The following is a 15,115-nucleotide window of genomic DNA, read 5'->3' as shown; positions in this document are numbered from 1 at the left end:
CGGGCCATAATCTGATATTTTCCTGATTCTTTAAACGATGCTGGACTGTCCAAACTGTTCTCCGTCTGCAGGCTCCTGCTACACCAAAGCATCTGTCTTTTAACAATCCTTCATAAATGAATGTCGCTTTCAGGTCTCGAATAATTCTGCGACACCTTTTGATCTAATCTGGGAGCAAAATGTTGTGTTTGTGACACAAACAACAACTTGTGTGTTACGCGTTGCCTTTGAGCTGCTTTCCATCAGCCCATTTCATTATTTTGCCTTCCTGCTGCTGCAAAGTTGATGCATAATTTTAACCTGCCTACCAAAAGGGGATTCTTCATGGGGAATTGAGCCAGAGAACTCTCAAATGGAAGCACTAAATGAAAGCATGTTGGAGATCAAAGGGATACTGTTTATTACACTGACGAATGGTTTTTAGTCCGACAAGCATCAAAATATGGTACTGCCATGAATAATGACGAAACACAAAAGGAACCAAAAAAACCAAAGTGACCAGTTCTGATCTGGGACGAAGACAAGAGCGATGGAGGAAAGGAAGACAAAGGTGAGGAGGAGGAGTTAGAGGACAAAGGGAAGATAAAGAGATAGACAAAAGGTCAAACAGGGAGATGGACTGAAAAGGCAGCAAGTGAATAGGAAAGGGTGAGAAAGAGGGAGCAAGAGAGAGAGCCGGCTGACAGTGAAGGTTGACGGTGATTGATGGTGACATTCTTCAGGTCTTCACGGAGATGAATGTTTAATGCCGTGACGTTTGTGCCTCAGAATGGTAAATAATGAATCAACAATAAACAACAACAGCTCCAGCCAGGCTGGATGGCTCCTTCGAGCTCTACAGCAGACATGAAAACCGATTAGCTAGAAGGAAACGTTGTTCCCGTGCCATTTATTTTGTGTTTCCTATTTCCTGCATCAGTGTATTTTAGCAGCTCCTTTAATGTAGGAGTGCAGCATATCACCTCTACAGATAGCATAGCAGAAATAGTTTCAGCTCTCAAATGCACGCACACAGAGAGATGCAAGCACATGCACACAGCAGTCGGACAGTAAAGGTCTCTCAGAAGCCCACTTCCTCTCACGTATGCTCTGATGTTTCGCCCACACACAGGTGAACACAAACTCCCACTGTGCCATTTCTGATAACGGGGGTCTCACAAGTACGGCGCCGATGCGCTACTTAGCTGATGCATACGCACAGCTGGACGTAGCTTCTACAAATACACACGCTACACAAGCCCTGCTGGGAAAAATAGTAAAAGGTGCTAAAAATAAATGATTGATAAGTGCTGCGGTGCTAAAATAAAATGAGATTAAGGGAGAAGTGATGGAGGGAGGAAGAGCTGAATGAAGCAGGGACGGGAAGATTTAAAGAAGGGATGCTGGAAGAAGGAATGGTGGCTGTCAGCAAAGGTAAAAGAAGGACAGAGGAAGAAAAACATACTGACGAGAGAGAGACGGAGGAAAAAGTAGAGCAGAAGACATAAAAGTGTGATTTAAGTTAATGACATGTCAGTGACTGACTGCTTTATGTCTGCCTTTATAGGCTTGTGTAGGGCATTATCACATTCCCCCTGGCAGTGTGTTTGACTGTGTGTTTGCCTGCATGTCTGTGTGCTCAGAAAAGATACTGCATGGCCATTAGCAGGTATGTTTGGGCTTTTTTCAGCAAGTTATGGACATTTTCCCTGAAACTGCAGCAGAACAGTTTCTGCTTCTCGCCACGAGCCTCGGAAATATCAAACTCTGACATCCCTCGTTACAAAAACCAGCCTTGAAAGTGTCAAGACTTTGCATATAAACTCAATGTTTTCTCATGATGGATGACAGGAATCGCAAGGTGGCAGGGATGAGCAAAAGGCAGGGCGATGCCCCAAAAAACGGGGGTTATATATATGCTCTCGCTCCTGAAAGCAGTGAAAAAGGCAGAGTGATATATAATGCAATTTCAGGTGTTAAAATAGAGTAAAAAATAAAAACACAGGCAAGATACCTGATATATTCCACATCCCTGTCTATCTCTCTATCACACACACACACACACACACACACACTCAGTATCATATTGTTTCGGTGTGATTGTGATTTGTGTGGGTGCTGAAATAGCCCTCCTGGATAAGAGCATATCTGTCCCTCTCAATGGCCGCTACGATGGCAGCAGAGAGAGGCCCTAACCTAATAATGTTACAGTGGAGCGGGACACACATGCACACAGATATGCTCAAATGGATTGAAACTCTCTGTCTTTTACCATATACGCACAGACGCACACACAAACACAGACAGTCTAATTAAGTTTTATCTATTTATAGTATTGAGCTGATTATGCTGGTTGAAATCGTGTTTGTTTGCCAGGGCTGCAGATGAAAGCTGAGAGCCTGTTACTCTCTGATGTTATCACCCACACATCACACTCTAGTATTATTCTATTAGGACTGAGTGTGTGTGTGTGTGTGTGTGTGTGTGTGTGTGTGTGTGTGTGTGTGTGTGTGTAGGTGTGTGTGTGTGTGTGTGTGTGAGTGGGAGACAGAGAAGGGGTGTATGTATATGAAAGGGCAAGAGTGCACACGAGGGTGGGTGTGTTGCACACATGTGAAAAGGAGAAAAAGACAAGAAGGCGGCATGAATAGAATTATGAATAGGAGTTAATGGATGGACAAATTACAAACCTGTTTATTATTAGATTATACAAATAAAGAAAAACCTTCCACATATTCCTGCACTTGACAAACTGACTTCTGTGTTTTCGCTGGAATCCCAGGAGGAGGTTGACCCCTGTCCCGAGAAAGTCTGAGAAACTCCGCAGGAAAAAAAAGCATCATCTGTCTTACCCGTGATCTGACAGCCGTAGAGCTCGAACCGCAGCGCAATGCCGTTCTTCCATGTCTGAGGTTTAATCCGCACGAAGCGGGCCAGGACCGGCTGTGGGATTCGATTGAGGACCACCTCCGTGGCGTCAGCGTTGGCATGGAAAACCTGCAGACAGAAAGGAACATTTAGAAGTGCGACGTTTGGAGTCCGTCTGCAGAACAGGAGCTCAGTAAGGATAATGGGAGACAGCCCGATATTGCTGAGTCACACTTCTATGAGCTGCATACAGTGATGTGCAAAAGTCATCTCTCTTTTATTTCCTTCCAATGAGCCAGACTTTGTCTTTTTTTTTAAATGCTCTTGAGCCAAAGTTCTCCGGCTTCCTGAAGGACATTGGCTGCTTTTCACTCATTTTCAGTGTCGTCCTTTTGCCTGGTCCAATTTCAGAGAAATGCTTTTTTGCTTGTTTTTAAGCTGCTCAATCCTGACCTATGAATCATTGACACATGAAAACGTCATCTATTTCAGGGAATGAACAAGAAGAGGCAATGTAGCAAAGAACTACTTTTAAGTTGTATCTTTCGGCACACTACGAGAGCCATCTCTCGAGCACGGTGGAGGCTCTTTTGTGATTTGCTGCTGCATTTTAGCCACCGGTGTTGGAGATCTTGATAAAACAGATTTCGATCCAACATGCAAAACCATGTAAAGAGTGTCTGAATGCCAACGGCTTCATTTTTTAGCACAACAATGATCCCAACACTCTGGCAGTGCTGTGAAAACAAACACAGTGGAACATTATCAGTCATGGGCTGGTCTCTGCAGAGCTCGGACTTCAACATCATTGAAGCAGTGTTGAATCAGAGAAAGGTACAAAAGGCAGAAACAACCAAAGAAGAGCCCTGAATGACCTCCGAGAAGCCTGGAGAACGACTCCTGAAGACTATTTAGAATTGCACAAACTCAGTTGTTGCTGTATTTCCATGTATGTTTGCAAAATATACAGAAAATGAGGGCGGCTTAATATTTGTGCACAGTACTGTATACACATAATAAATCCCAGCTATTCTGTACAGCAGGATTAACCTTCAAATGTTTTAAACTGTTAATTTAATTTTACACATTGGCCAAATAAACTGAAATTAATGTCCTTTTATCAGCTCACAGATATTTGAGTTGAGTTTTTTTTCTCTTCTTTGGTTAATTTCTGTTAAATAAATAATGACACAATCTAATATTGTTGATATTAATCCGATGTTGTATGTACTTGACCTGCTGAGGACCACGTGATCATTTGTGTCCTGATATGTAAACTCTTAGAAGTGAAAGTGTGAGCACTTTCTTTTCCCCTGACTGTAAGTGGTAGAAATATGACACATATAATACAACCATCTAGTTTCTTTAAACCGTGGCATGATGAAAAACAATAATCTTTTGCTTTGTAGTTAAGTTTACGCCTCTGTCCACAGCTGTGATTCAAGACAACACTTAATGAAACTTAATGTGAGGTGAAAAGGCAGCAGATTAATGTTTCTCCTCTACGTGATTACATAAAGCCACAAAATTAATAAAGTGACTGTTCACCGAGGAGGGAAGGGGTGCAAAGGTTCACTCACACACTCACACACTCTGAGGACATGCAGTGTGTAATAAATCACGGGCGTAAGTATGTGGGAGAGCATCCTCTTCGCACGTCCTCTCGACTCAACCACACACACACATGCAGGAAAACAGCACAAAGAAAAACACATCGTCACCCCCTGATGCACAAACACACACACGGCATGCACTAACACACTGCGTGCAGACACCACTGTCCCCCCACATGCATGTAATGTGTCTCTGCTCTCACACGGTGCCCTCTGAGCTTTTGCACTCCCCACACTTCCTCTGAAAACACACACAAGTTCAGATAAAAGGAAACTGAATGCAAGTGCACAATGCGAGAAGGACCCTTTTTGTCTTTGACATCAAGACTTTATATCTCTGTCTATCTGACAGTCTCTCTCTTGCCAACAGCCATCTCCGCTGGTCTCCCAGCAGGACAGAACAGCTGGGGTTCTGCTCTCTCATTTCCTTTTCTCCCTTCGTTTCTGTCTTTTTCTCCGATGTCTCTATCTCGTCTCTCGCTGATGATAAACGGCTGTAAATTCAAGGAAGATAATCCATGCTGTTGTTTCATTACAGGAGCAAATAAGCCTCTTTTTCCTTAACACTCTTTCCATTATGTTACATTAATGCTGAAAACATCATAGCGTGTTTATTACACAGAGCGGTAAGCCTTGTTCAACAGAGCCAAAGGCCTTGCAATTACTTGCTTGGCTATGCATTTATAGATGTTTGCCTTGTTTTAGGTGTGTGTGTGTGTGTGTGTGTGTGTGTGTGTGTGTGAAAGATTAAAATCACTTTTTTCTTCCTGTCTTCAATCCATTGAACAGCAGGACTCGTCAGGGGTGACAAAATATGGATGAAAGGAGTTTGTGACTTGGAACAGAACAGAAGCAGGCCACCAGGCCAGCTGGGAATTGAACCCGTGACCCAGTGGGTGTACAGCACAAAGTCGGCCTCTGTGAACTCACGCCCTTACAAAAGCATTCATACTAGAAACTGTGACCTGTTAAATGATGGAAAAATGCCTACAGGCCCCAAAGACTTAATGGGATTGTGGTAGCAGACTGTAATTACAAGTGTGTGTGTGTCAGGGTGTGTGTGTCACTGTGTAAAAGTGTAATTATGAAGTCTCACTCTGAGGAGTTGGGGGCTGGCGGGTGCTTTCTGATTTCCCTGGGTGCCCACTGAAACATTTTCAGTGTACACATATACAATCACACACACACACACTTTTACGCGTGTGTGGATACTTCTGCACACGTGTATGTTTGCGTGAAAGTCTAACCTGCAGCTTTTTTTGCAGCTTAACGTTTGCACAATCAGTGTTTGGCTCCGCGGAGCTGTGAGCAAGAACTTTGACACGAACTTGGTTCTGTTACTGTTTCAGTTACTAGCTTTGTTCAGGGTCATCAGGGATGCAGCGCGTGCTGCAGCTTGTACCTGCGCATGCTGCAGCTGAGCTACTGCTGTCACTGTCTTCATCAGGACTGTGAACTTATATCTTTACCACTTGCAGGGTCACGAGGCAGCTGGAGGCTATCCTGGCTGATATTGGGAAAAATATGGGATACAGCTGCCCGTCCTTCACAGGGTTAAGACACAAACCATGCACACTGCAGAATCAGTTCAGAATCATGCATATCTTTGTGATGCAGGAGAAAGCCAGAACACCTGGATTTAACCTGCTCGGACACAGGGAGACCTTAGAGGCCAGCCATTCTAGCTGTCAGGCGCCTCCCCTGTTAAGAAATAGCCCCATAAATATTTATAACCTGACCGGCTTGTTAAAAATTTAATATGTTTTTCTACACGTAGGCCATATTTTATGCTGCCATGTTTGTTAAAAGTCAAAGTATGTGAACTTTTGATTGTGTGGACGGGTGCCTGCCCGCACATCAGTCTCATAATAAAGTGAATTTAAGAGCAGGGACACTTCAGAATGAAACATGTCAAAGGTGACACACACACACGTGAGTTTGCGCACGCATGCAAACACAAATATTCGCATTCCCGTAACGGCTCCCAGGTCGTGGCTCCGCAGCGAGACTCCACAGAGAGGAGGTGTAAGGGGATATGCAGCGTCCCTGAGGTCTTAAACCAAACTAAATGCACTGTTAACAGTCTCAGTCTAAAAGGCTTCAATAACAATCAGCTAATGGACTACACCTGCAGCCCAGCTCAGGTTATTAAGCCTGTGTTTGTGTGTGCGAGAGTCTGTCTGCATTTGTAAATGGGCTGATGTTTCCACCAAGGTAAGAAGACAAGGGAAGCTGATACTGGCAAAGAGTAGGGTGAACAGATGCTCCTCCCCCCTTTGTCTGTCTCCACCACACACACACACACACACACACACACCTACAAAAGCAAACAGAAATGCTCTTAACAAAATAACATAAAGAGAAACTTCAAATAGTACTTTTATTTCACAGTGAAGCTCAAAGGTGGCCGACAGGAAGTGAATACCATTTTTCCTTCATTTACACACACCTGCTCCGCTGAATAACAATAGAGTTCTGGGTAGCAGATTCTGGTTTGCAGGCAAAAGGCAGCGAATCAGATCTAGCGAGTAACTACAGGAAAGGCGACTGACAAACGAGTGCGCTCACCTCACGGGAAAGTAAAGAACACGCAAGGCCACAGTCAGTCAGCCAGAGAGGGCCGGCACAGACGCGCTGAATTATTCAAATGTCTGTGCCGAGTGTGCGTCGTGTGCATGTGCATGCGTTGAGTTATAAAATAATAAAACACCCCCCATCTCCTCTCGTTCCATCAAAGAAGGCCAAACACAGGCACATGCTGGCGCACACGGAGACTTCGGGGAGGTAACCTGTCTTTGACAGCTGAATCCGAGCGTGTGTGTGTGTCTGTGTGTGTGTGTGGGAGTGTGACAGAACAATGCACAAATCTCACAGACCAAACGACACACGGCGCCTTCGTAATATCCCCTGTTGTCCCCTTTCTCGCGTTTTCTCTGAGCTTTTCTTTCTTCATTTGTCACAAACTCTTTTCTCCTGCTCTGCGCTGACCCGGCCCTCCCTTCTGCTTTTCCCTCACCTCCCTCTACTCTGTCGCTTTATTTTCCTTCTCTCTCCTGACATCTTTCCAGGCTGTGTTGCTGAGACCTCTGAACTATCCAGAGGGATTTGTGGTCAACACCCCTGTCTGCTATTCTCATTATTCCCCCTCTCCTGCTTCATCCATCTATCCCTGTTTCTTTTGCTCCATGATTCCCCTATGAACACTTCTTTCCCCCCGCCTGCCTCTTTCCTTCACTCACTTGTTCCCCTATGAACCTTGCGTTGCTCCCACCTCTCTTCCTCCTCCTGCTCGGTCTCTCCTCTCTCTATCAGCCTAACCTTTTGCTTTTTTCCATTACTTTTTTCCTGATTTTTTTTCAACTTTTCTACACTTTCCTCCCATCACGATCCCTCTCTCTCTCCTGCTCATTCCACCCACGTCTCCATCCTCCATCCCTCTCTCTCCATCCATCCTCCCTCCCACAGATTAAAGTGGGAATAGGAGGTTTTGGTCTTGGCCGAGGTCCAGTTCTGTAATGGCCACAGACAGGTCTGTCTGCAGCAATTCTGTGGGGCTACGTAATGACACTTGTCCCACGTCAAGCTCAAATGTAGCTATATAGAGAAGTTCTCAAGCTCCTAAAGATAAAAACTGCAACTGAGACGACGTAATTTCTCACGCCGAGGCCTCAGGCTGCAGAAAACTGCTGCTTTACTTGTCGTGCGCACAACGCACCACACAGAAAGTTACAGGTACAAATCTCTTTGTGGCTAATGCAAATTCAAATGATCTGTCAACAACCTCTCGATTAAACCCTGGCAAATCGCTGCTTCACAATAACAATAACAAAGACATTTTCCCATCTGTCTGTCATTCTCCTTTTCCTCTGGTAGTGTCTGTAAGTACAAATAGGAACAAATTAAGTCTGAATATTACTCCATGCTTGCGCCTGAAAAGTTTCTCCAAGTTAACATGTATTCCATATGCCCCATCTGGTTCACGACAGGCCTTTAATGACATTATCAAATACATTACAGATCACACAAATCATCACGATGCTGTGTGACAGCAGCACCGCCCTTGCAGGCAGGCTCCCAGATGTTTAAAGCCACAGTGTGTGCGCATACCTGTGTGTGTATGTGTGCACAAGAAGTGTCTGATTAGTTAATATGCAAAAAGATGCATCTAGTCACATGTCTGCGTGTGCTGTTTGGTGTATTTTTGCTCCACTATATATGTTTAATTATTTCACGCATGGTGGTTTTGCAAGAACAAACTATCCATGTGGCTTCCATTATTTTTTTGTCCTGCTTTAATGCCTCTTGCCCATAAAACACTAACTCAATAATTCTTCCAGATTAACGCACACAAACCGAAGCATCGCTGCTGCCAAGCACAAAAGTCATTTGTTTAAGCAGCGCAAACGTGCCGGCGTATTTCCTGATGACTTTCTCAGAGACAGGAGGAGGAGGGAGAGCGAATGATGGAGAGCTGTGAGAGTGGAAAGAGTGTAAGGAGAGGCCGAAGGAAGATGTGAAGTGAGTGAACGAGGAGACATGGAGGGAGCAATTGATGGATGAAGAGATTCTGAGAGAACTAGTGAAGAGGCAAGTGAATGAAAATGTCAAGAAGGGGAGACGGATGGATAGGTGTACAGTCGGGGCACTTCTGTTTATTTCCTGGATGGCTAAAACAGCTACGACTTCTCAAAATTAATAACTTAGCCGTGTTGATTTAAGGCTTCCGTGAGACAAAAGGAAAACTGTGATCTATCGCATAAACTGATCCAGGATCTGCTTTCAATTATGAAATACAATTTCCTTGAATTATCCTGTTAATGCAGACGCAGCGTTTTACAAACTGCAGAATAAAACACACTGCCAAAAAGGTCTTGGCCACTGCTGTGGAGTGATTTATATCTTTCTAGCGTAAAACACAGACACACAAAAACTCACGACAACAACCCCTGATAGACGATAGAGAAAGTCAGCGGGGCAAGGCCAGTGCTGAGTGGCCGTCTGAGGCGTGTCAACCGAGACAGGACAAGATGCTGACATCATCGTTTCATCATCAGATAAATAACCATCATCCACTCCGTCGTTTTGTTCTGAGCTAGCATAATGCTGCCACAACACATTTACAATATTTGTACGTATATGCATAATATCCATATTATGGCAGTGAGACAGTGGTGTGTAGATGTGGATTAAAAGGGGTGCTGGACAACACTGAGCCGAAGCCTCAGATTACAGCACAGACTGGCACACCAGGGAGCCAAACAGCTAGAAAGACCCTGCCTGTGTGTGTGTGTGTGTGTGTGTGTGTGTGTGTGTGTGTGTGTGTGTGTGTGTGTGTGTGAGTTTCTCTGTGTGCTGCTGATTTATGGCAATCCCTTCCTCTTCACACACACACACACACACACGTGCAACTCAATGTCTCCCTTGGTATTCAGCTCCAAACAGCTTTCCAGGGTTGTGGCTGAAACAAGCAGGATTATGGGTGACACCAGCAACTAGCAACGACACATTAATCTGTTTTGCATATTGGATGTTTTTATTGTCTCGTTGCCCGATGTCACTGTGAAACTGGGCTGTAGCTGCTGCGTGTCTGCAAGGACAGTATCATGGCTCATTATTCGGTGGATTTACTTTAGCGCCACTAAAAATGAAGATCTGCAGTTGAGTTATACCTTTGTAGTTGAGAATGATGCATGCATAAAACATGCAAAAGCATTAGAAATGAGCTCCAATCCAAACTTGAAATAATGAAGCATTATATTAAAAATTTGAATAGCTAAAAAGTGCACAGTTGTGCAGCGTCCCTGTGTCTCCCAGCTCTTTGCACTAGCATGCTTGCTTCTGCAGTCCCAGGGAGACATTCACTGCTGAAAATTACACTATTTTCCAGCTTTGGTAGGAGAAAGAGTGAACTGCATTTTTGGTAAGCCATGGTGCAGGTCTGCAAAAAACCCATGCATATGTTCACCAACGATTGCAGAACACGATTAACCCTCTCGCTCCCACAGCTTCAGCCTCACCCTTCCCAGGAATATCACAAACCTGTCATCTCTTGAACCTGGAGATTTATCTAAGTTCCTTACTGTAGATAAACCTCTGTGTGCTGTGAGCATTTAGGCCAGTGCCTGTAACTTATGATGGAGACATTAATCTAAAATATGATCGGTTACACTTACACATGCCTGGGAAATATAAAATATATAAATAAAGAAGTTTTCTAAAAGCTATAAACTTTTATTTTTGCCTAGATTTTTGTGGACAGTTAATGAGACCAACAACTTTGACAACATGTTTGAGCTCCTATTATTGTAGTCCAAATTTCCACAGGAAATTTAAAAGATTAATCCTTCCATTTACTGTAAAACAGATGCCGTTTATTACCACATAACACAAATGACCAAAGATATTAGCTTTTTTCCTTAAAAATAAAAGTTAACTAAGCTTAATATGTTGTAAATATAACTGAAGAAACTCCCTCGTTTCCTCAATCATCCATCATCCCCATCTTTTATTTTCTGTGCTGTTTTATCCCACCATCACTTCTGTGGGAGTTAACATTTGCTGTAAGTCTTGTGGGATCTCCACTAAGGAATTCCACATGGTTAGACTGGAGCTCCTGTTTCCCTCTCATAGCAAAGCGCATGCATATGTGACTGCGTGCATGCATTAGCGTTCATGAAGAAATAAAGGTTTACAGCACAAAGTCAGACGTGGCGTTAGACCGCAGGACAAACATGTGTGACCACGGGCAGGGGGAGAACGCCTCTGATGGAAAAACCAGCCAAAACCACTGGAATGTTCTTTTACTTTAATTGCAGTCTCAACCATTAAGACTCTTAATGCCGTCTGCTTTATTTCTACCTGGCTGGCCAGACTGCAGCGTGCACACTGATGACACATCATGGCTTAACACCTCTGAGAAAAACAGCTTGGAACCCGGCCCCAATCAGGTCAACGTTAGGCAGAGCTCAGACCAGAAACTAAAAGAAACCAGATGGGATGGGAAAGCAGAATGTGCAGTGTAAATGCAGTTGCATACAATGATGTCAGATATCACCGAGAGCCTGGAGACTCGTGCTGGTTCTGGCTCAGTCATAAAGCCTTAAATGAGGCCAACTGAATGGCAGTGGAAAGGCTGTAATTGCAGACACCAGTTAAATTTTGGGCTTGAGGTCAACTCTTGCTGCATATAATCCATCTCATATTTCCATCCACCTCTCCCATCAAGATGCCAGCGGAGCCCGACGCCGGTTAGCAGCTCCCGCCTCGTGTGTTTGAACCTACCTTATGGTTTTTGCCGTGTCTGTAGATCATCCAGTCTTCTCCGTTCGTGCTGACCTCTAGCTTGAAGGAGGTAACAAAGTAATTCTTCTGCGTTTCCTTTGAAATGGCGCCCTGTGTGGCAATGCCGGTAAGCACCTTCAGAGTATGGAGATCCACCTGTTTGGGGAGAGAAAGGTTTTAAACTTTTACTTAATAAGAAAATGATGACAAAGTAAAAGAAAACACAGAAATCCTCAGACTCAAATGTACTGAAGATGTAAGATTTCATTCTAAAGCTATCGTTGATCAAAGTGTCTGAAGACCTTTTAAGTGCAACAGCAGTTGAAGACACACAAAAATAATCCCACAAATATACACCTGGAGTTATCTGCATCCATCTCCCCCGTTCGGCACTCTCTTCTCCTCCCCTCCTCATCTACTCCTCTCGGTTTCTTTCCACTCTGCGGCTCTCTCCTGGCAGATCGATAGTAATGACCTGGGGCTCATTTTAATTTCCTCCCATACAATAGCTATAATCACCTCCCCGTCCTGATTGTGGATGCTACGCTACGTGGCTGGCATGCTGCTCGCTGCGTTGCATTATACATGGGAAGCACTGTGTAGGATGCGAAGCTTCAAACTCCGGGATTTCAAGGTCCCTGAAGTAGACTCGAATTTATTTGCTCCATAGTGCCCAAAACGAGTAAACACAGCAGAGCGATGAAGGTATTTAAATAACAAGACGTTGTTATAAATTCTCTCAATATGGAAGGAGTCTAACGAAACAATAAGTGATGGTGTTTAGGAAGACACTGAACACTGCTAACGAACGGCTGCATATTTATAACAAACACTGCCGGCCTGAAAATACCTGAAGTAAAATGTATTAATATAAATCACTGAAGCTTTAGTGGAGTTACCTGCCAGGATCAGAGCACACCTGTGATTCTTTAACCCGAGTATCTCACATTTTTAAAGACACACACACACAGAGGAGGAGATGAGAAAAGTTCGAGTGTAGATTACAACATTTGCTCTCCTCGACTGGAGCTGCAGAAACCTGCAGATTAATCAGAACTTGTTGTGTGTGTTTGCTGTGCAAGTGTGTGCTGTATGTCCCACTGAGGTATCGTACAAAACACCAGGGGAGGTAAAATGCTGCGTTTGTTATCTGTCAGAGAGACAGGTGTTCCAGATTACTTCCACCAAACACACACACAGGCGTGCACCGGTAGGGCCAGACAGAGATCCACCAAGACAACTAATCGATAACACGAAACCGAGGAGAGGAACAGATGAGAGGAGAAGGCGGGGTGAGGAGTGAGTATGGGAGGAAGAGGGAGAAAAGAGAATGAAATCCAGGGGGGTTGAGGGCTAAGTGAGACTTCCCAAAGAAGGAAGGAAGGTCCCTCATCAATCACAGAGCTGTTAGAATAACAGAGCCACCAGCACTCGCATCATCAATCTGCACCACATCTCAGTGAGCCAGGCAAGAATAGAATAGAATAGAATAGAATAGAATAGAATAGAATAGAATAGAATAGAGGAGCTATCCTAAATTTATTAAAGCATGCCTGATCTGAAAACTCAGCCCTGCACTCACAAGCACTAAGCTGTAAGACTCCACGGGGTGCAAGATACAAGAAGGAGAGGCACGTTGGCATTTATGACAGCTGCTCATCAAGGCAGACACACACACACACACATGCATGCATGCATGCAGAGGCATTGCTCTGTGCTAGGTGTTAATGCAGAGGAACAGCTGAGAGCCTCTGTGGAACACGATGCCCCGACCACAGCACCGCCGACCAGAGAGACACAAACCCAACGCAAACCGGGAGTTTCTCCCTGTGAGATCACATCGTCTGTCTGAGCGTCGGAGGAAAAACAGGAAAAACATGGAAATGAAATAATGTGTTTTATACAAATTGTTTTCTGTCAGCTACTTTTGAGAGTGGCCCTGAGGGTGTGAGGTTCCAGCTGTGAGAGGCGTTGTGCACTTCCTCTTGGCCACAATCTCTTCCTGTGTTTTTATGAGGTCTGAAGTGCTGCTTCTAATCCACATGTCTGGGACTACTGTGTTTGTGACACTGGTCCAGCTAACATAAAGGAGACGTTTGTCTGTGATAGACAATATGTGCTTAATAATGTTTAATCTCTGCAGCCCGCCACTAAAGATACATACATTTTTTCCTCTAAAAACATTTAATGCATAAATATCTGAGTTACTGACACTGCTAACAAACAAATGGATGCTAGGCTCTCATAGCAAGCCACACTCGTATTGCACTCTGACTGTGTAGTAAATTTAGGAAACCTGGGAATAAACTGAGCCTTGCAGCTGGCAGCCAGGCAAGTCAGAAAACTGTAGGAGAAGTTAAGGTCAGTTTGCAATCTGGCGTGCAGCATCTTGCAAAAAAGGTTCCAAGATAAAGATAAAATAAATAAGGAAAGGAAAGCGTAAATGTCATACGTCTGAAACAGGAAGTTGTATCCCTTAAAGGACTAAAATAAACCCAGAAGGTATGCAGCGGTTAGTCAATCCATGCTTGAGCTGATCCTAACTAGTTAACAAATGCAACCTGTAAAGAACGTTCAATAGGCAATGCTTTAGGGGTCGTAGGTCAAACAGGTTTAAGTGATAATCAATCTTGAAAGTCACTCGTCTGCTGAAACAGCCATATCAGGGTCGAGGCTCGCTGTTCTGCCTGCTCTTTGATCGATAGCAGTCCCGAAAGCTTCCTTATCCCCCCCTTCAAACATGTGTGCATGAATATGAATATATAAGGACATATATGTGGAAACATGTGTAAATGAGTCCAGTAAATGGCTTTAAAAACAGAGTCGTTTTAAACATACTGGTGAGTTATAAATCCTTTCTCCTTTTAAAGAACTGGAAGAAACCCCAATAAAGATCCCGTGTTTACTACTTAGTTACATTAAAGGTTAAAGCCTCTTCTACAAAACACACCTGTAGCAAAACCAATCCCCCCTAAAGGTATTTGTCCCTTTGCAAAGCGCAACGCTAAAGCTGCGTGCTGGCTTTGTGAGGCTATCCCTACGTGACAACCAAAAAGGTAATCTGTTGTTTACAAAAGGTGTCTGGCTGAAAAGCAGCCCTCTGACCCGCCTGAGTCTTCCCCGTCTTAGGGGGTGAGTCAGCCTCGCCTTCCCTTCCCATCTCACCCAGACAGCCTCATAACTCAAGCTCAGGGATGGCACAAAGTTGGCACAGAGCTGGAACACAGGAAACAATGCCTTACCCGGGCATCGAGCTGCTAAACCTTGATAGCGCCACACCTCCCACTCGCTCTCTCTCTCTCACTTGCTCTCCCACATACGCTGACAAATATATCTGCGGTAGAGTTATTATGTGTGATATGTCAACACGAGGA

At 44.2% G+C, this 15,115-nt stretch overlaps 1 protein-coding gene across 2 annotated transcripts in view; it reads right to left on the bottom strand.

The window, feature by feature from the left end:
• Positions 1 to 15,115, bottom strand: part of LOC146370187 (neuropilin-2-like) — a 92,400-nt gene that overhangs the window by 41,391 nt on the left and 35,894 nt on the right. For both annotated transcript variants that reach the window (XM_084908914.1, XM_084908913.1), the window contains exons 7-8: positions 11,742 to 11,897; positions 2,832 to 2,976 (exon numbers count right to left, since the gene is read on the bottom strand). In XM_084908914.1, coding sequence (XP_084765040.1) covers positions 2,832 to 2,976; positions 11,742 to 11,897 — 301 coding nt within the window. The remainder of the gene's footprint in view (positions 1 to 2,831; positions 2,977 to 11,741; positions 11,898 to 15,115) is intronic.

The sequence above is a fragment of the Perissodus microlepis genome, chromosome 16, assembly GCF_051167445.1.
Source record: "Perissodus microlepis isolate ML-2025 ecotype Zambia chromosome 16, ASM5116744v1, whole genome shotgun sequence".
NCBI classification, from domain to species: domain Eukaryota; kingdom Metazoa; phylum Chordata; class Actinopteri; order Cichliformes; family Cichlidae; genus Perissodus; species Perissodus microlepis.
Note: the sequence above shows the minus strand (reverse complement) of the source record. Positions and strands in the feature narration are given on the sequence as shown.